This window comes from Bos grunniens, chromosome 25 (assembly GCF_055505025.1).
Source record: "Bos grunniens cultivar Pamir isolate PY7600 chromosome 25, Bosgru_T2T1.0, whole genome shotgun sequence".
NCBI classification, from domain to species: Eukaryota; Metazoa; Chordata; class Mammalia; order Artiodactyla; family Bovidae; genus Bos; species Bos grunniens.
In genome coordinates, this window is record NC_141189.1 from 29,628,839 (window position 1) to 29,651,399 (window position 22,561).

Consider the following 22,561-nt stretch of genomic DNA (forward strand, 5'->3'; position numbering starts at 1 on the left):
CTAATTTCAACTGGTGTAAACTTATTTATGGAAAGACAACGACTGCTTGAGAATGCTCCCATCTGCAATTTACATTCTAGTCCTGGAAAGCTTTATATTGTCTACACAATGTGGATGTCCCTGGACTCAAATTAATATGAACTCAAGCCAAAACTGAGGTGCTGCTATTGCTTATTTATGATAGGAGGGTCAAATTCACATCTATTAGGTATTGGGGATACAGAGGATGAACAGAGGAGAGAGATGCGGTCCATGCTCAAGAAGTTTGCAGTTTTAGATTTGGCTTCATTGGAAACTCATTTCTTCGAAGGGGTGACACTGTATCTCAGACTACAAGCTTCTCTGCAGGAGTTGGTGGGAAAAGCTACAAATCATATTCCTGTGCACAGAGCCCTTCATAATAATTAAAATTTGGATTTATTTCTGAATAAATAACCTTGAGACATTCAATTACATAGTAATTAATTGTCATATAGAAGCATCAACTCATGTACCCACAAATGCATAAAGTTGTATAATAGACGTGAAACTACTATAAATATCATAACTCATAAACAGCATAACTTTGCATAATTCCTGTGTTTCTGGTAATGCTCATTAACATTTTATTAAATTGTTCTAAATAATACTTAGTCTGACTGTTGGTGTTAACTCAATATTGCGTTGAAAGTTGCTTGCTCCTTAAATTATTCAGTAGAAGATCTTTTAATGAAACTCCCTGTAAGTAACCTCAGGACTGTCTAATGTTTTTCATTCTGTAGGTTAGATGTCCTAGCTGAGGCCCAAAGCACACTGAGACCCCACGGCCAATAAACTACCCTTCAGCACAGCTGAGCACTTCTCTTTTCACCTTATGTGCTTACCAAAAATTAACCTTGGCTGTCCACAAAACAGTGCGTCACTATTGTGATTGCCATCGTCACTCATAATTTAAATGTTACGGGGAAATCATAAACTTCAAAAATGATTATTTCTTGGAAACCTGAGTTAAATGCTTTGGCATGACTTGATAAAAACAAGTCATTAAAAAAAAAATCACTGTCACATCAGGACAACTAACAACTATAAAGATTTGGGGAAAAATGATAAAATTTAAGATTTTTAAACTCAGACTGCTTTTCAAGTATCTTTACATTTTGATCCACCATGAATGGAAATTGCAGATGATTCCCCTCATGTGAAGTTCTTAGTCCTAAGTCGGCATATTGGTAAATAAATGCATGTTTCTGTAACTTAAAATAACACATGTGCTCATCTCATTTTTATAATTTTCCTGTATAAAACAACTCTGGCCCCAATCTTAGTAGATAAAGCCCTTCTAACTGCACAGGAAGACAAGCGGGGGAAGTAGATCATGCAAATCATTCTGAAGATGCTTTTGTTAAGATGCAGGCAGGACAGTCTCCTGCCTTTGCCTCCCTTCCACTGACACTATCCAAGTGATATCAGGAATGTTTGGGAAGAAGATATTCCAAAAGCGAGTAGTAGAGGCTGGCATTTCAGTATGCTTCTATTCTGGTCTAAGTGCATCTTCATCTCCATGAGGCGGAGGTAAAACTTCAGGAAATAATTTAGACTTCTGCCTGCCAAACATCCAATTCAATCAAAACTGGGATGATGGCAAAATAAGTTGCTGGTGGTTTTAAGGTATTTTTAAAATTATAGATGAGACATTCTTACTTCAAAAATCTCAACTTTAGAATAGATGTCCTAAAGACATCACTTATGGTTTATTCCTATATATAATTAGGCTTTTAAATGCTGAAGAGTCTGATTTTAGAAAAAGCAAATATGATTTCTTTTGATAGTTAAATGCATTTGCCTTAGTTTTAATTATGTTAATAAAGCCTGTTACAGTCAGACGACAAGTTGAAACGGGCAGTGTCATTTCTACAAAAATGTCTCTTACAGGTCAAGATATTTTCAGGCACAGAAGGAGTCATTCACTAAGTTACTTACCAGCAAACTTGCTTCTCTGAAGATTCACTTATCCCTGACAGCTGGTGGCTGCTCCTACCCTACCAATGGAGTTCTGGAAAAGCTTTTTTTAGTCCAGTAGAAGTGGAGAAAGGCATAGACTTCTTGCCTCCCATCCCAGACACGAAGATAGTTACCTAGTCTTAGATTATCTGGATTAGAAGAGACTCTACTTGGGGTTTGAGGGACCAGCCTGATACTCGGAACTGCTTTACAACGTTCTTTACACGGTGTCAGTCTGTCTGTATTCCCTGTAGGGCACTTTTCACAATCTGTAATTGACTTGTTTTGCCTGCATATAATCTCTCTGCCACTAGACTGTAATAAGCTCCATGAAGGGGGAAATCTGACTGGTGCCTAGCTTGCTGGAGCAAACGAACACCTCTAGTAAGGACAACCATGTCACTTCCTGAAGATTTTATTTGGAGACATCTGACTGACCTTTATGCTGAGCTAAAATCTAATCCTCTGTAATATCAACCGAATTCTAACTCTATCATTAGGCCAGAGAAAAGAAATCTAATCTTCCTCCTACCTAATAACTGTCTCTAAATGTTTGAGAAGTTGCTGTATCTTCTCAAGGTTTCACACCCTCAAGGCTATCACAAGGTCAGGCTCCTCGTCTTGCTCAACAAATTAAGTCAGTGAAGCAAAACAACGGAAGAAAATGTATCTCGGGACTTTATGGTAGAAGTACCACCTTCCAAGAAGGCTTTATCTTTAGAGAGAAAAAGCCACGACCTGAGCCACATGCCTCACCGAAGATGGAATAGAACTGTCGCTACCAGCTTTGTAAAAGATGAGGCTCAGGCATGCAGAAAATGTGGTGGGCTGAGGGGAGTTTGTTTGTGATAATGGTCAGATCAAGCTGGACTGTTGTGGGTAAGCAGCAACAAAGAAAAATGTTAGGTATGGGCTTGCCCCAGGTAGACACAACAGGGTCCAAGTGGTTTAAAATCTAGGGTTAGATTTGTGTCTATCAGACCTTTTATGATGAGTGGGCACACATCACCCACTGGTGAAGAAATCTGGACGGAAAATGTTTTTCCAGAACAGTATGGCAGAGAGACCCATAAGCGCCCTCAGCGGGCAGGGAAGACTCAGTCCATCATCTGGTTATTTGTATAACCCCGTGTATCTAACATAACACTTTTAGCTTGGGGTCTTCATGCTGCTATCCAATTGACAGGATGTCAGCCTGTGGGGTAAAAAGTTATTAAAATCGGAATAAACAGAAATGGTGGAAGTCTCACTTGTTTTCTTGAGAAAATGTAGCAAGATAAGCAGAAACAGAACTTTTACCTTCTAAAATGTGCATCCTGACAAGTTCAGAACGATCTGGTCGACTCCGAATCTTGTGCTTCAAAAAGTTTTCGGTCTTTTAGATAGAGAGAGAAAGAGAAAGTCTTACCATAAATTATTTATGATTTATTGTGTTTTTTTTTTTCCCTCAAGGTAACTCCATTTAAATAAATTGTATATGCTTTTGGTCATGATTTTGAGAGAAAGAAAAGAGTAGAAATTAGTTCTGTGAGAAACTATTATCCAATACAGGACTTAAATTGCAGCCTTCAAAATTGTACAGGGATTTGAAGTCTATGTTGACATAAAGTAAGCACTTTATAGACTTTTATTTTAAAACTTGGAAAAGCAGAGGCTCATAACTTTAAAGATGACCTCTGAACAGAGGATTTGAACATATAAGTATCTTAAAAAAAAATCTACACTTCAGGTCAAGTAAAAATTCACCTAGATAACACATTTCCCATTTTGATATTTGGCAAAACTAATACAAATATGTAAAGTTTAAAAATAAAAATAAAAAAAAAAGAAAACTAACATCATAAAAAAAAAATTCCAATGTACTGTCTTTGATGAATTCATGTCTTTAACCATATTTTCTTATTCAGAACTGTACTCAATTCTAAACAGTATGGCTTAAAAATGAGTTTTGTAGTTTATATGACTCTAAGAGATCATTATTGCATCCTGGGAAAACTCTTAAGGAATTTGTGGAACATGTTTGTTTTTATATTGCATGATAGAAGTTTCCTATAAATTGAAAAGAACAAATAGTGGCCCTTTAAAGAAAAATAATAAACATCACTTTAATGCAACTATGATGGAGTCATCTCAAAGAATAAAACAGAGCTGAATATGGCAACATTGCTCCTTCAGTCAAATTCCCCAAGTCTTGGTCAAATGTCCCACTAACACAGACCTGGGAGGGAAACCACCCAAGGAAGGATCTGGTGTAAATCCCCTCCTCGGGTTATCTATCTGCAGGGCTAACAACTGGCAGAGATGTTCCATCAGTATTCTAAGACCTTGTTATGCCCAAAGCAAGAAAGAAGTGTAATTTTTCCTTTACATACAAAGCTAGGTTACTAGCTTTAAAGAACAAAATTTGAATGTCCTGTATTTTCTACAAACCTTCAAGATAAAACAACCCCAGGCTACACTGCTCCATATACCATGTATCTTGAAAATACACTCTATTTTCTCTATTGACATATGTAGGAATAAGATTATTACTTGTCCACAGGTATTCTAACACAAAAGAAAGAGGCAGAACATTTTAAATGAAAATCTCTTACTCTGGCTCGTTCCAAGCTTTTTATCTGCTCATGGAATGCCGCGGGGCTCTTCAGAGCTGTGAGAGGAAAGGAAATCATTTCCGTGGTATAGATAGAGGAGTTAATACTTCAGTTAAATGTTACAGTATTATCATGGTGATATTTCCTCTTAATCTTATTAATGTGCCTCTACAGTTCCGTTTATTTCCTAGTTCCTTTAGGACAGTTGCAAAATTGAAACCTTAAATGTTTCAGAATTAAAATTATATATTTCACAAATAAAACAAGTGAACATTTAAAACAGAGTTATAAACATAATGACAACTCATATATTAGGTCAGACTGGTTCCAGCCTGTAGTTGGGGCAAATAACCATTACCAAGGGAACTGTTTGATGGTTCCTCAACAGGTCTTTGCTCTTACGGTCATACAAGCTACTGGAGAAAGTCCACAGGTCCTCAGGGCATTTAACGTTGCAGTGCTCTAGCCTTGACCACAAAAACACTCTGCAGTCCGTGTCTTAGAGATCGGAGTTACCACTTACCGAGAACCTACAACGCACTAGTCCCATGCTCTGTGGTCCATCTTACAGTTACGTTGCTGCTGATCACCACAACAGCCTTGTGAGGTTCATATTAGCCCCAGTACAGATGAAAGGCTCAAAGAGGTTCAGTGAAGTTTTGAAGTTATACAGCTAGATGGTCGTCTAAGTGGAATTTAAACCTAGAAATCTGAATTTGGCAGGTTCGTGCTCTTCCTACCATACCACAATGCAACTCACTCTAAAGACACAGTGATTCCTTAATCTGTTAACTGCTAGTACATTAAATGTTCCAGAGTCCCAGAGAGGCAGTACTTATTAAAAGTATTACCTACTACAGTATTTCTATCAATAATCATAATCTTTGAAAAATCGTTAGTGTTTATATCCATCACTTTCTGATCAGTCCCTGCAGTCATCACTGTGGGTAGTCAGGGGACAGGGATGGGATACAGGACTAGGCTTACCTGGGCTGTCACCTCAGAATTGAGCAATCAGTTCTTGGTAACATTCAACTCTGGTACATAATGCACAGCAAAGGATCACAGAAGTCCAGCCCAGACAGATTTGGCTAGGGACCAGTTCCTAAAAGCAGACTGTAGCTGGCTTTGCAGTGACGTTTAAAGCATCATACTTTGATCCTGTTTGACTGGCTCATATCAAGTATGTAGTGGTGAGAAAATCTGGCAGATTATCAAACCAGTTTCTTTAAAAAATTCTTTTATAACCTCTGGCCTTTTTTTTGGGGGGGGGGGCTTTTCTAATTCATTTATTTTAATTGGAGGATAATTACAACATTGTGATGGTTTTTGCCATACATCAACATGAATCCTCTGCCTTTTTTCTAAAAGAAAACGATTATTTTGGCTGTGCTGAGTCTTCGTTGCTGCATATGGGCTTTCTCTAGTTGCAGTGGGTGGGGCTACTCTTCGCTGCAGTGCTCAGGTTTCTCATTGCTGTGGCTTCTCTTGTTGCGGCTCAAGGGCGCTAGAGCACAGACTCAGTTACTACACAGCTTGTGAGATCTTCTGGACCCAGGATCAAACTCATGTCCTGTGCACTGGCAGGCAAATTCTTAACCACTGGACCACCACGGAAGTCCCTATCAAACCAGTTTCTGATACCTGGTTTTACCAAAACACAAGATTTAAAATATGTAGATAATTAATAGTAGTTCAGAAAAAAAAGGAGACCCCCTGTTAGATTCTTGGGTCAGGAAGATCCACTGGAGAAGGGATAGGCTACCCACTCCAGTATTCTTGGGATTCTCTGGTGGCTGAGACGGTAAAGAATATGCTGGCAATGCAGGAGACCTGGGCACAATCCCTGGGTTGGGAAGATCCCTGGAAAAGGGAATGGCTACCCATTTCAGTATTCTGGTCTGGAGAGTTCTGTGGACTGTATAGTCCACGGGGTCACAAAGAGTCAGACATGACCGAACGACTTTCATTTTCATTTTAGAATAAAAAGTTTTCACTGGGAAAGACATCTTATCACACAGAAAAATCTGTGTGACCCTTATCACAAACTAGAAAAAGCCAACAGCAATGATTGTGAAGACTGGAAAGTGTAAGTGCATTACGTAATTTCTTTCTAGTTTTTTAAGCCAAATGAATTACTTCTTAGGAGAAAATCAAATTTTAGACTAAGGCCCCCAAATAATCCTAACAGCCTATAAAAACAACCACTCTTCTACTCTAAAATATAAAATCACCTCCAAATTTGGTGATTATGTCAGTTAATTTCAGTCGCTCAGTCGTGTCCGACTCTGCAACCCCATGGACTGCAGCGTGCCAGGGTTCCCTGTACATCACCGACTCCCAAAGCTTACTCAAACTCATGTCCATAGAGAGGGTGATGCCATCCAACCATCTCATCCTCTGTTATCCCCTTCTCCTCCTCCTTCAATCTTTCCCAGCATCAGGGTCTTTTCCAATGAGTCAACTCTTTGCACGAGGTGGCCAAAGTATTGGAGTTTCAGCTTCAGATGAAATAATCAGCTTCCAATGAATAATCAGGACTGATCTCCTTTAGGACGGACTGGTTGGATATCCTTGCAGTACAAGGGACTTTCAAGAGTCTTCTTCAACACCACAGTTCAAAAGCATCAATTCTCCGGTGCTCAGCTTTCTTTATAGTCCAACTCTCACATCCATACATGACTACTGGATAAACCATAGCTTTGACTAGATAGACCTTTGTTGGCAAAGTAATGTCTCTGCTTTTGAATATGCTGTCTAGGTTTGGCATAGCTTTTCTTCCAAGGAGCAAGTGACTTTTAATTTCATGGCTACAGTCACCATCTGCAGTATTTTTGGAGCCCAAGAAAATAAAGTCTGACACTGTTTCCATTGTTTCCCCATCTATTTGCCATGAAGTGATGGGACCAGATGCCATGATCTTAGTTTTCTGAATGTTGAACTTTAAGCCAACTTTTTCACTCTCCTCTTTCACTTTCATCAAGAGGCTCTTAGTTCTTCTTTGCTTTCTGCCATAAGGGTGGGATCATCTGCATATCTGAGTTTATTGATATTTCTCCCAGCAATCTTTGATTCCAGCTTGTGCTTCATCCAGCCCAGCATTTCGCATGATTTACTCTGCATATCAGTTAAATAAGCAGGGTGACAATATACAGCCTTGACGTACTCCTTTCCTGATTTGGAACCGGTCTGTTGTTCCATATCCAGTTCTAACTGTTGTTTCCTGACCTGCATACAGATTTCTCAGGAGGCAGGTAGGATGGGTTGGTATTCCTTCTCTTTTAAGAATTTTCCACAGTTTGTTGTGATCCACACAGTCAAAGGCTTTGGTGTGATCAATAAAGCAGAAATAGATGTTTTTCTGGAACTTTCTTGCTTTTTTGATGATCCAACTGATGTTGACATTTGATCTCTGGTTCCTCTGGCTTTTCTAAATCCAGTCTGAACATCTGGAAGCTCATGGTTCACATACTGTTGAAGCCTGGCTTGGAGAATTTTGAGCATTACTTTGCTAGCATGTGAGATGAGTGCAGTTGTGCAGTAGCTTGAACATTCTTTGGCATTGCCTTTCTTTGGGACTGGAATGAAAACTGACCTTTTCCAGTCCTGTGGCCACTGCTGAGTAATTTGCTGGCCTATTGAGTGCAACACTTTCACAGCATCATCTTTTAGGATTTGAAATAGCTCAACTGGAATTCTATCACCTCTACCAGCTTTGTTCTTAGTGATGCTTCTTAAGGCCAACTTGACTTTGCATTCCAGAATGTCTGGCTCTAGATGAGTGATCACAACAGCATTGTGATCATGGTTATCTGGGTCATGAAGATCTTTTTTGTATAGTTCTCTGTATTCTTGCCACCTCTTCTTAATATCTTCTGCTTCTGTTAGGTCCATACCATTTCTGTCCTTTGCTGTTCCTATCTTTGCATGAAATTTCCCCTTGGTATCTCTAATTTTCTTGAAGAGATCTCTAATCTTTCCCATTCTGTTATTTTCCTCTATTTCTTTGCACTGATCACTAAGGAAGGCTTTCTTATCTTTCCTTGCTATTCTTTGGAACTCTGCATTCAAATGAGTATAACTTTCCTTTTCTCCTTTGCCTTTCACTTCTCTTCTTTTCTCAGCTATTTGTAAGGTCTCCTGACAACCATTTTGCCTTTTTGCATTTCTTTTTCTTGGGGATGGTCTTGATCACTGCCTCCTGTACAATATCACGAACCTCTGTCCACAGTTCTTCAGGTACTCTATCAGATCTAATCCCTTGAATCTGTTTGTCACTTCCACTGTATAATCATAAGGGATTTGATTTAGGTCATACCTGAATGGTCTAGTGGTTTCCCTACTTTCTTCAATTTAAGCCTGAATTTGGCCATAAGAATTTCATGATCTGTGCCGTAGTCAACTTCCAGTCTTGTTTTTGCTGACTGTATAGAGCTTCTTATCTTTGGCTGCAAAGAGTATAATCAATCTGATTTTGGTATTGACCATCTGGTGATGTCCATGTGTACAGTCTTCTCTTGTGTTGTTGGAAGAGGGATGTTTGCTTTGACCAGTGCGTTCTCTTGGCAAAACTCTGTTAGTCTCCGCCCTGCTTCTTTTTGTACTCCAAGGCCAAATTTGCCTGTTACCCCAGGTATCTCCTGACTTCCTACTTTTGCATTCCAATCCCCTATAATGAAAAGGACATCTTTTCTGGATGTTAGTTCTAGAAGGTCTTGTAGGTCTTCATAGAACTGTTCAACTTCAGCTTTTTCAGCATTACTAGTTGGGGGATAGACTTGGATTACTGTGATACTGAATGGTTTGCCTTGGAAATGAACAGACCTCACTGTGTCATTTTTGAGATTGTATCCAAGTACTGCATTTTGGACTCTTGTTGACTATAAGGGCCACTCTATTTTTTCTAAGGGATTCTTGCCCACAGTAGTAGATGTAATGGTCATCTGATTTAAATTCACCCATTCTAGTCCGTTTTGGAGAAGGCAGTGGCAACCCACTCCAGTATTCTTGCCTGGAGAATCCCAGGGACAGGGGAGCCTGGTAGGCTGCCATCTGCGGGGTCACACAGAGTCAGACACGACTGAAGTGACTTAGCAGCAGCGGCTAGTCCATTTTAGTTTACTAATTCCTAAAATGTCAATATTCAGTCTTGCCATCTCCTGTTTGATCACTTCCAATTTACTTTGATTCATGGACCTAACATTCCAGGTTCCTATACAATATTACTCTTTACAGCATCAGACTTTACTTCCATCACCAATCACATCCACAATTGGGTGTAGTTTTTGCTTTGGCTCTGTCTCTTCATTCTTTCTGGAGTTATTTCTCCACTGTTCTCCAGTAACATATTGGGCACCTACCAACCTGGGGAGTTCATCTTTCAGTGTCCTATCTTTTTGCCTTTTCATACTGTTCATGGGGTTCTCAAGGCAAGAATACTGAAGTGGTTTGCCATTCTCTTCTCCAGTGGACCACATTCCGTCAGACCTCTCCACCATGACCCGCCCATCTTGAGTTGTCCTATATATCATGGTTCATAGTTTCATGGAGTTAGACAAGGCTGTGGTCCATGTGACCAGTTTGATTAGTTTTTTGTGATTGTGGTTTTCATTCTGTCTGCCCTCTGATGGATAAGAATAAGAGGCTTATGGAAGCTTCCTGATGGGACAGACTGACTGAGGGGGAAACTGGGTCTTATTCTGATGAGCAAGGCCATGCTCAGTAAATCTTTAATCTAATTTTCTGTTGATGGGCAGTGCTGTGTTTGGTGATTAAAGGGAAAGAATCACCTTGGACAAATATTCTAAAATTAATCAACTCAAAAATGAAGGGATGAAGCTTAAAGCTACTTGGGAAAATATCTTTACTTGGGCAAGGAAGATTTTATTAATTATAAATAGGATGTTTATTCATCCTGTAATTGAGATGCATAATTATACAGACCATCATCTAGCAAAGATAATTTGAATTAAATAAGGTTTTGAATTAATTTATTACGCTACTTTCGCAAGTATCTTTGGATTCACTTAGATCTAGAGTAATTATTTCAGTTATTTTAAAACTATGGCTGGAATTTGAATTGAAGAACTGGTATTACCCTAATTACAGAAATTTAAAGGTGCTTTTTGATAATATAAAATCCAAGTCCATCTTTTAAGTTGCATCTGGTTTCCAGAATGTACTTTAAATGATTCTATCAGCAATGCTGATGCCTGGTTTTTCCTTGTAAATTCACTGAATAATTGTATATGGATTAAATGGACAACACTGAAAGCAGAGTGTGATGCAGCTTCTTCTCAGACATGCCCGTGTTGTTACATCACATTAGAATGACGAGGATGCGTCAGCCTTACGTGGCATGATGCCCTGGTCCACTAGTTGCTCTCTCGTCCTCCTTTGTTGCAGCCTCAGCTGGAGCACTGTAAAAAGGAAATAATCACCATTGGAGTTTACATGCAACCGTAGGGTCCAGAGGAGGTATAATTAAGCTTAATTAATCTTCTATTTCAGAATTGAATAGGGATATTACCTGGCACCATTCAACCCGTCAAAAAACAAAAACAAAAACAAAAAACCCGTTTGTGATTTCTGCCCGTTGGGTGACCTCTGAAGTTCTTTCGGCATATTTTTTGCTTAGTCAGTTAATAATTTTAAGTTAATAAAATAAAAGCTAGTATTTTTTTTATAAATAAAATCACATCATACTTAGCAAATAAACAAAAATAGTTGGCTTACACATTGTCTTACTAATCTTACTAATGTAAGATTCCCTAGTTTTTTTAAAAATAAGTTAATAGCAAAAATGTATTTTAAGGAAAGATTAATATATCTGGAGGAACTTACTCCATCTGGAATAAATCTTAAATAGCTTTAAAGAAGGCCAACTTCATAATAAAAATTAGACTTATAAGATACTAATAATGATCCAAGGGAAAATTTCTGAATTAAGACCTTTAAGTTTAATAATCTGTGTACAAACGTAACAGTGTACCTCATTCTAGAAGTTCTAAGAAAGCCATAAATCAACTGATATCTAATCATTTTAATTAAAAGAGTAAATGAATCACTAAATGTGTAGAAAACAAGGTACATATCACAAAATGGGGAAATCCTGTTGGCCAAATTTAATAATATATATATATTTTCCCCAAGATTTCTCAGGCAGATTCCTTTCATAGCATCTCTGTTTCTATCCGGAAAGTGAACTGATTTCAAAAAAGAGTAACAAATGAAGTAACTATGAAAAACATTTTCCTTGGTTTACCCTACATTCAATTTTAAGTTTCCACATTTAATTTTTATTTCAGACCATGGGTGAAAACCAAGGTTAGGATTATTAAGGGCACACTTTAGGGGTGTCAATATGCCAAAAAAGAAAAAAATTACCTGTGTGTATTTCTTAAACGGTAGGGAAGGAAGACAGTTTTTTTTTTTTTTTTTTTTTTTTAAAAAGCAAGTGTGTGATGAGCCTGTTTGGACCAGGCTCAAATGAAATGCCCATAATGGTTCCAACTTGCAGTTAACCCCAAGGCCTGATCTGTGGGAGCTGCAGCCCTCACGTCACAGCCTTGCTTTTTGCTTGTGCTGAACTGCAGAGCACAGCCCACTCTTACATATACTTCAAAAAGGGATGTGACTGTAAAATGGCTTTTAAATATATTTTTGTATTCATTGCTAAATATAAATGTCATTCTTTACTCAATACCAAAAAAAAATTTTTATCTACTTCTTTTGGGGGCCATAGGACCACAAAACTTCACTGACATCTCATTTAGAACTGAAGCAATTGAGATAAGGTTCTATTACACACAGCAAAGAAAAAATTAATGAGTCAAAAAATATATGCACATGGTTCTCATATTAGAATGTTTTGCAATTCTCTGAATCAATTATGCTCTAACGTGAAGATCTTTTCCCTGATAACTTACAGTTTATTGAGAATAGTATGTTCCCACTGTACCTCACTAGGAACAAAAATAACCAGAGAGATGACCTGTGGATCTGAAAGCACCCAAATGTCTGCATACTCTGACATTCTTTTGTGAATGCCGAAGTTAATGCTTGTCTGAAATCAGGGTGGTCATATTCAAGAGGCAGAATCCCAAGAAAAGAATACTGAGAAGAGAAAAGGGTCAGAACACTCTCTAGTTCAAAGGCTGACACTTCTGGAACATGGTGGTCCCTGTCTGTTGGAGAGTCCCCAGCAGTAGGATTTTTCCTTCCTCGTGAGGGAGTCTTCAAAGAAAGGAGTAAAATAGAAAGGGTAAAGAAAACATCAACAGCCCCCTTGTTTGGTTTAAAACAAACAAACAAAGCATCATACTAGTGAGACAAATGTGTCAAACACGATACATAGTTTTAGGCAAATGGCATCTTGGAATGAGGGTGGACATGCATACTTTATTAAACATATCCCTATTATTGATCACGTAGGTTGTTTCCAATTTTTGCAACTCCCATAGCTAATGCTATGGTGGATTTTTTTGGTAAAGTTTATTCCTAATTTCCAGTTATTTCCTTAATTCCTACAAGGAGGAGTATCTTTATGTGGTCCATATAAGGCGTGGCCATAAAGCAAGCAGACTTTTGCAAACCATCATCTTTGAAATTATAGTAGACACGTGAAAACATGAATACAGACGACTTCATATCTGCTGCATTTAGAGGAAAATGTTCTAACTAATTTGTGAATTTTTCCAAGATGATGTGGGTTATTACCTCTTAGGGTTAACATTCATGTTTCCTACTACATTTCAACAAAGAGAAAAATGCATATAATTTTGAAAATTCTTGGTGTTATTCCTTGTTACAACAGACAAAAAACAATACTGTGTCAACATATGTGGTTTTTGTTTGTTTATTTTAGCTGTGCTGGGTATTTGTTGTGGCTGGTGGGCTTTATTGCCTAACAGCACATGGGATCTTAGTTCTCTGGCCAGGGATTGAACTCGCATTCCCTGTGTTGAAAGGTGGATTCTCAACCACTGGACCACCATGGAAGTCCCAACATAAATGTTTTGAACTTGCTCTTTTTTATATACAAGAAAAGTAAAAACTTTATTTTAACCACCATTCTGAAAAATGAAAGGTAGCTTATCTAATAGCAAAGAGGAAATGTCATTCTTCTTCACCATCAGAAATAGCTCAGATAGTAAAAAGTATCATCTTTTAGTTCCTTTCTCCTGAATCTTAAATGGATTAAAGCACGTCTAGAACAAGATTTTAAGATTAATTTCCAATATTTAAAAACAAAAACAAAACCCTTAATGTCTTTCATATAATATTTATACCCCCTTCAAATGTTTAGCTGCTTTCTGAGCCAAGATGATTATCTCTATTCTCTTTTGTTTCTATAATTAGAATGTTTGAAATGTTTCCATAATATGACATAATTAAAGTGCCTTTCACTCTAAAGAAAAAAACTCATATTAGCAGCATTTTAAACAACATACAGCAGTTTAGCATGAGTTGAATGAGCCAAAACAAAGCACAGGTTTTGGCCAGGGGACTTGCAAGGGGACATCTGAGGACTGTATATTACAGAAACAAGGCAGAAATGACACTTTCTGGGAAGCAGTATAGCAGGCAGCCATGGTCTTAGAAATTCTTTATAAACAGCTAGTTTCAATTATGGGGTATGAAGGAGGGTGGGATGAGTAGGTGTGGGGAGAGATGAGTGTTTGTCTGCAAGGCAGAGAGAAGATTTAATGTATGTTATTTAATCACAAGACACAGGACAGAATAAACTACAGAATTATGAGGGGAGAAAAAACACAGGCAAACCCTGAGCCAGTCAAATGAAGGCTGGGTAAATCGACGGCAAAAGCAAAGATGGGAAACTAAAGAATACTCTAGTGTTGACTATGTATTGACTCTGAAGATAATATTAGGTAAAAAACAGACCTGGTTCCAGTTTTTTTTAATTATTTTTTAAGATGTTTGACTAGTTAAGAGAATGAAGTAGTTGGACTTTGGCAAAAATTTATTATGCATTGTTAAATGTATTTAGGTGCCTGGTCCTAGAATAACAAAACAATTTAGAAAAACCACATCTTCATATTATCTTTTGAACTTAGATACAGGAGGGGTTAACTGGCCTCTAAATAAGACCCTGGAGGAGGAAATGGCAACCCACTCCAGTATTCTTGCCTGGGAAATCCCATGGACAGAGGAGCCTGGCGGGCTACAGTCCATGAGGTTAGTTCTGTAAAGATTCCCATATTTTTAGTGCTTTACTGTGAATGGGTATTTTGTAGTCACAGAGTAAGCAGTCACATCTTGAATCCTTTCCTTCTAAGCCTGGGATTCAGGAATGTATCAATATATGTACCAATAATTTCTCTATTTAAAAACTCATGTTTTGTAAGAATATTTCTATTAAAATAAAAGTGAAACATGCACATAAAAAAGGGCATTAAAAAAAGTAAAAGATGTTTTCTCAGATCAGTCTCTGTAGGCAAAAGAAGCAAAAGCTTTTTCACAGCAAAGGAAATCATAAACAAAATGAAAACCCAGTCTATTGCACTGGCAGAAAGTATTTGCAAATGACACTACTGACAATACCCAAAATATACAAACAGATCATACTGTAGCTCAATATTAAAAAAAAAAAAAAAAATCAAACACCCCAATCAGAAAATGGGCAGAAGACCGAAACAGACATTTCTTCAAAGAAGATATACAGATGGCTAAGAGGTACATGAAAAAGAGGTTCAATATGCTAATTATTAGAGAAATGAAAATCAAAACCACAATGACCTCACACTGATCAGAATGGCCATCATCAAAAAGTTTACAAATAATAAATGTTGGAGAAGGTATAGAGAGAAGGCAGCCCTTGTACACTGTTTGTGAGAATGTAAATTGGTGCAGTTGCTATGGAAAACAGAATGGAGGTTCCTTAAAAAGCCAAAAACAGAGTTACTATATAATCCAGCAATCCCAGTCCTGCATATGTATCCAGAAAAAATGAAAACACTATTTCAAAAAGACCCATGGACCCCAGCTTACTATTTACAACAGCCAAGACATGGAAACAACCCAAGTGACAATCAAGATGACTGATTTAAGAAGATGTGGTATATATATAAGATTAACAGATACAAACTACTATAAGAAACACATAAGCAATAAAGATTTACTGTATAGCACAGGGAACTACATTCAATGTCTTGTAATAACTTTTAATGGAGAATAATCTAAAAATATGACTCATTTTGTGATACACCTGAAACTAACACAATATTGTAAGTCAACCATACTTCAATTAAAAAAAAAAGTGAAAGCTAGTCCATCCTACCAGAGACCTCCAGTCCTCCTCCAAAGAGGTAACCACTGTTAAATTTCTATGGTTCTAGAGAATGTTTTGTGAATATTCTGGCAATGTTAAATATAGACTATGCAAAGGAAATACATGGGATGGGATCATGCCATTCACACAGTTTGATATTTACTTAAAAAAAAAAAAAACCAACATGGAATCTAGGTCATTCTTCTTAATGGCTATAGCTAACATGTGGATGTATCAATCGTATACTCTTAAGTCCCAGATTTCCTGCTATTATTGTTATTAACAGTGCTGCAATGATTTTCTTCATTTTGTGGCATCCCATATGTTTGTGCTTGTGTATAAACACTTAAATACAAATACACACATCTGAAATTTTGATAGAGTCACTTTGCAATCTGAATGGTTACACCAATCTATTTCCCCATTTACAAGATAAAAGAGGACCTTTCTGTTCATCCCTTCCCCACAGTATACATCATCAGGCCGTAAAGTAATTTTTAAATTCAGAAACAAAGATCACTTACTCTTAGCCACAACTACCAACAATATCATGCCAAAGTAACAGTAACATTTGATATAACTAGTGACCAGTAAGGGAACAAGAGTGATCAAAAGCATCAGTGAGGCTGATGGGGCTGGTTTTTGACTGAATGCAGAGATATTTACAGTGGGTGTCAGAAGAACTGGTTAAGTTCTCGCTTGTAAACCATATATTGATTTATAAATTTGGTAGAATTTTTCTCATATTCCAGGATAGAAACCTAGTAAGCATAACGCTTCTCATTTTTTTTCCTTCAACTCCAACACAGCTGAGAGATGTAATGGAGAGATTTGATACATACTTAGAACAAAATCAACACTATGTGGTAAAGGACTGGATGTTGTGTTTGAAGGAGAAAAGATGAAGATGGTGCCTGGGATTCTGGCTTAAGAACCTGGGTAGACCATTAACTGAGATAAAGAACACACGGTGGCCATTCAGGGAGCTCAGTCTTGGATATGCCTGAATTAGAAGTGGAGATGGCAAAGTGACAATTGGTTCCACGGTTCCAGATTTCGAAGGTAGGTCTTGGCAGGAGACTAAAATTTGGAAGTTGTCACTTATGTAGTATTTGAAGCCTAGTTTGCCAAGGTAGAGAATAGAATATAGGAGGAGGAAGCAAGAAGCAAACCCAGGAGCAAGCTCCTTGGAAATGCAACTTAAAGCCCACTTTTATAGGTCAGATGGAGGTGAAAGTCCAAAAAAGGAAACAAGCGGAAGATGCCCAAGGAAGAGGAGGAGCCTGGACAGTGTGTGTAAAAGTGCTTCCAGAAGGCACTCATGACCAACTGGGCCCAATGCTGCTGCTGCTGCTACACGGAGGAGCTGGTCTGTGGAGTGATACATGGAAATGGGACTCAAAGAGGTTAGGCAGGAAGGAGGGGTGAGTGTGAGAATGACAGTAATGGAAGAAATGCTTTCAAGACGTTGAGCAGCAAGGTGGGAGGGAGGTGAAGGCTTGAGAGGTGTGCAACTTAAGCTTGGAACATACCTGAACAGGTTTATAAGTGATAAAGAGCAAGAGGGAAAGGGGTGGGGTTGGGGAGGGAGAGAACGGAAATGAATGAATATGAATGAGAACAAGAGAGAGAGTAAGAGGCAGCAGGGTTCCTGAAGCGGGGTGGGACTCAGAGGAAAGCAGAACGTCACTTCCCCCGTGACAGGAGGGCACAGAGAATTGCTTGTGGCTGCAGGTGGGCTTACAGATTTGGGCTGGCATGTCCAGCAAAGTTTCAAATGATGGCTTTTAATTTCTCAGAGGAGGAGGAGGAAAGATCATCTGTTCAAAATGAGATGCATATGAAGGAAAAGTCAGTTTGAGGCCAGTGAAGAAGGTCTGAAATACTCATTGCAGACTGTGAAGAACAAGTTGGAAAAGAAAAACATGGTTATTTTTCCCTAAAATGCTCCAACTCATAATGTAACAGCTTAGGGGAGAGAAGTCAGTCCAGAAACAAGCAAGTCACTCAATGGCTCTGAACTATATCATTTTTTATCAGAGAAAAAGACCACAGATACAAAATTAGAACATTTGGCAGTTCTTTCTCAAGCTCATCACATAAAATTTTTAAGTTAAGAACAGTTGCAGCCCAGCAATTCCACTTCTAGGTGAACTGAAAACGGGTTCTCAAACACACACATACACACTCATGTTCATAGCAGCACTAGTCACAACAGCCAAAAGGTGAGCACAGTCCTGATGTCAACAACACATGAACGGCCCAGCAAATCTAGTCTATCCATAGAGTGGGATATTATCCAGCTGTAAAAGAAGGGAAGCACTGTATGTGTGACAACATGGATGAATTCGAAAAATATTTCACTAAGTAAAAGAAGCCAGACGGCAATAGGTCGAATATTTTATGATTTCATGCTGCTGCTGCTGCTGCTAAGTCACTTCCGTTGTGTCCAACTCTGTGTGACCCCAGAGACGGCAGCCCACCAGGCTCCCCTGTCCCTGGGATTCTCCAGGCAAGAACACTGGAGTGGGTTGCATTTCCCTCTCCAATGCAGGAAAATGAAAAGTGAAAAGTGAAAAGTGAAGTCGTGTCCAACTCTTAGCGACTCCATGGACTACCAGGCTCCTCTGTCCATGGGATTTTCCAGGCAAGAGTACTCGAGTGGGGTGCCATCGCCTTCTCCATAGATGTGAAATATCCAGAACTGGTAAATACAAAGAGACAGCTACTCTGGTGACTGCCTGAAACTGGCGGGAAGTAACTGCTTCATGACCACAGGGTGTTCCCTTGGACTAATGAAAACATTTTGGAAGTAGATAGAGGTGTCGCACAACCCCGTGAATACGTTAAATGCCCCTGAAATCGTTCACTTTAAAATAGTTACTTTTATGTTAAGTGAATTTTATCTCAACAGAAAAAATGGAACAGTTGGCAGAACAACAGACCTTAAGAAACCAATTACTCAATAATCAAATTTCTTAATTCCCACCCATGGCTGGCTAGCCTCCCTCACCATCATAATTCCATTAACCATCAATGGTGACTTTGTCTTCTAATGATTTGATGACTACAATAACAACTATATATTACATTGCATTCCCTGCCACACCAAATTCTAGGTTTTGTTGTTCTGGGTGGGGCCTCTAACTCCCCTTCTAGACTTTGTCCTTATATTCTATAGCACCTTTTACAGTGCTCGCCATATAGAAACTTTAATAAATAAATGTGTTTTACTTAATGTTGCATGATGTACTTACAGCATATAACTGAGTTACTATTTTTTATAGAAAGAGAATTCTAGCCAAATTTAAGAATAATACCAAGAGGATTTTGTATGTGGCAAGTGATTATCATGGGACAGAACTAACACTTGTCTTGCTTAGTTGTATGAATTTAAGGCTTCAGACATTTTGGAATTGATGTTGGTGACATCTAATTATATTTAAATCTAATTATATTGTTTTGAAGGTAAAAGACGACTGAAAAAGGGAAGGCTAAGGGCAAAGGAGTAAAGAAGAGCCTGGAAAACTGGTAGACAGTAATTTCACCTCCATTTACAATTAATGTGAAATTCAGCTTGTATTAGAGAAGTGTAAAAGTCAATCCTAAAGGAAACCAACTTTGAATATTCACTGGAAGGGCAGTACTGAAGCTGAAGCTCCAGTACTTTGGCCACCTGAAGCTCCAATACTTTGGCCACTGGAAGAGACCCTGATGCTGAGAAAGACTGAGGGCAAGAGGAGAAGGGCTGACAGAAGATGAGAGGGTTGGATGGCATCACGGACTCAAACTCGAGAGAAATAATGAAGGACAGGGAAGCCTGGCATGCTGCAGTTGTAAGAGTCAGACATAACTTAGCAGCTGAACAGTAACAACAAAAAGCACTTAAGTACTCTCATAGATGGTAAAAAGAAGCAACCGAAGATTACAGACCTTTTGTTTTATTTTCATGGGTCTAATTTGCCAGTTATAAAATAAAGTTATTCTTCAAGTTGTTTAAAATAAAGGAATACAAAAAGGCCAGAAATAAAATGGTGGTTTGTCTTGTAAGAGTCATGCTATCTGCACTGATTAAGCAAACTCCAACCACCACCTCCTGTCTGAAGCAAAATCAGAGTGACAGTATACACATAAATCTAAACCTCTGATACTACCAAGTACAAACAGCATTTTAAGCAGGAATTTTTATATCATGATTATTTTCCATTTAGAAAAAGGAAAGACAACATTGTTAATTAAAAAAAAAACATGCAAGTAAGTGTTTGAAAGGTAACCTTAGGATTTCTCTGGTGGTCCAGTGTTAAGAATCTGCCTGCCAATGAAGAGGACATGGGTTTGATCCCTGGTCCAGGAAGATCCCACATGCCTCAGAGCAGCTAAGCCCTGTGCCACAACTACTGGGCCTGTGCTCCAGAGGACGAGCCACGATATCGCACCAGTGTGCTGCGACTACTGAAGCCTGGCTGCCTGGAGCCCGTGCTCTGCAAGAAGAGAAGCCACTGCAGTAAGAAGCCTGCACGTCGCAACTAGAGAGGAGCCGGCGCTCGAATGCAACTAAAGAAAGCCCACGCACAGCAATGAAGACCTAGTGCAGCCCAAACAAACAAATACATAAAAAAGAAAGTTAGCCTTAGACTGCCTCAGACAGAAATACAACCTTTCATCCAAAAGTCTACTGCACCCTTACGAAGTCCACTGGGGGTGAGGGGTGTGGGAGAAGAGGCAGGTGGTACAAACTGTGGAATAGGTCACAGTCAAGAATGCAGCATTGACTCTCTATTAGAAATGAAAGAGCAAAAATGAAGTAAAAACTAAACATGCAAGCAGTCCAGGCTGACGCACTGTAGGTTTCCTGCATTAATCTGCAGCACGAGGTCAGGAAGACAATATTTTCAACACTCAGCCTTGGAAATTTACAGGCACTTTGATAACTCTGTGGTTGGCTGCTGCTTCTGTTTCCATGGAAACAGGCTGCTAAAAATGGGGCATGTTTCTTTAAACTGATCATACCTTCACACAAATTCCCCTCTCCTTTTTGTCAAAAGTTGGAATGAATTTAAAGTATGCTTCTCATGCTATGACAACGGGATGTCAAGGCAGGGAACCTGGTACAGAACGGCAGGGACAACATTAGCCTGTGGCAGACATACAGAAAGATATTATATGTACCTATGTGCATTTAAAGAAATCTCACTTGGTTAAAAAGTGGAAATAAAGGACACAGTGGGAAAATGGAAGTATACCACAAATAACAGGCACTTCTAAAGTAAAATCATCTGCTTAATTGGTTATCACCAGCACTGTAAAGAGGCTTAAAAAAACTTGATTTTCCAGACAATTTTTAACCTGTAGGACCATGCTCATTCTGCACCCATTATATGCCTAGATGATTCTTAACCCTCCATGGTTCCAAAAAAAATAATGTTTATTTTTCTTATTTGGGGTTAATCGAAGATTCTGTCTCCCTGCTACATTAGACTCTCAGTGTGCAGCTCTAGGTAGAGGTGCTGACAGCTGAGAGCTCTTTCCTAATCCCTCTAAAATGGGAAAATGTACGCTGTACAAAAGATTCTGCAATGTCTTAGTGTAAACTCCTTAGGCAGCCTCTCTGAATAAAAAGACAATTAACAACAAAACAGGAAAACAGTAGGATATTATTTACCTCCAGTTTTTCCCAGAATAGTAAGCACACGCTCCTCTCTTGATCCTGGCTCAATATCTTGGTTTTTATTCCCATTTTGTGGATTCAGGAATGGGACACACACAAACATCACACACAGCTGAACAAGGCTTGGACAATATGGGTTTGAATTATACAGGTCCATTTATGTGTGATTTTTTTCCAATAAATATAGTACTTGTATTATAGTACTTTCATTTTACAGATCTTTAGTTAACTAAGTGGTGGAAGGGGGTGTCTGTGTTCAATCAGAGATCACGATATGTGGAATCAAAAGAATCAGGGACTGAGTCCTGCCTCTGCCTAAACTGTTTCAGTTCCTGCTCTTGGTTGACTCATTTATCAACTCCATTGTTTCTGAGGCAGAGATAGCAGTACTCCCATTTTTGACTGCGTGCAGCGGGGGGGCTCGCCATTCCTGACTCGCATGCTGTTCAAGGGTATGCCTACCTGCCTACACAAACACACACATGCACGCCAATTTGCCCACAAAGGCAGGAGAGCAGAGAACTGTCACAAATTGCGTGTGGCCCTGATGTCACAGCAACTGCACGCGATGATGCAGGTCAAAGGATGAGCTGCAGCTGTTCAGGCCAATGGGGTGGGCTGGGGTGGGAGAGGCCTTCTGGGAGAGAACAGCTGAGGAGGGACAAGTAAGACAGAGGCTGGGCTCCACTTGCTGAAGGGACCGGAGTGTGGGCGGAGATCAGCGGGACGGCTCTCTCTACGTGAGGAAAGATTCCTGTTAAGATTCTGTTTGAGGAAAGGGACTTGGACAAGGGTGGGGGCTGCGGTGAAACACAGCTGTTGACAAACGAAGTATTTCTGAGGCAGGACTGACAGATTCAGCAACCAGATCTGGTGACAGGCTGTGAGGAGGAGGTCAAGGAAGGTGTCAGGGATCCCTCCTATTCAGGTTCCCGCCATAAGCCTATGGGTGGACAGAGGCGCTGCTAACCGAGACAGGAGACCCTGGAGGAAGTGAGCCTCAGGAATGGTGATGAGTGAAGGCCCAAA

General features: G+C 39.1%; 1 protein-coding gene and 1 long non-coding RNA gene across 14 annotated transcripts in view; one reads left to right on the forward strand and one right to left on the reverse strand.

Moving 5' to 3' along the window:
• LOC147345380 (uncharacterized) overlaps positions 1-3,223 on the forward strand; it is a 71,900-nt gene extending 68,677 nt beyond the window's left edge. For all 3 annotated transcript variants that reach the window (XR_015154707.1, XR_015154705.1, XR_015154709.1), the window contains one exon: positions 1,912-3,223. This is a non-coding gene — a long non-coding RNA (uncharacterized LOC147345380). The remainder of the gene's footprint in view (positions 1-1,911) is intronic.
• MRTFB (myocardin related transcription factor B) overlaps positions 1-22,561 on the reverse strand; it is a 317,022-nt gene that overhangs the window by 42,923 nt on the left and 251,538 nt on the right. For all 11 annotated transcript variants that reach the window (XM_086375689.1, XM_086375686.1, XM_086375687.1 and 8 more), the window contains 3 exons: positions 10,928-10,993; positions 4,575-4,630; positions 3,280-3,355 (listed from right to left, as the gene is read on the reverse strand). In XM_086375689.1, coding sequence (XP_086231815.1) covers positions 3,280-3,355; positions 4,575-4,630; positions 10,928-10,993 — 198 coding nt within the window. The remainder of the gene's footprint in view (positions 1-3,279; positions 3,356-4,574; positions 4,631-10,927; positions 10,994-22,561) is intronic.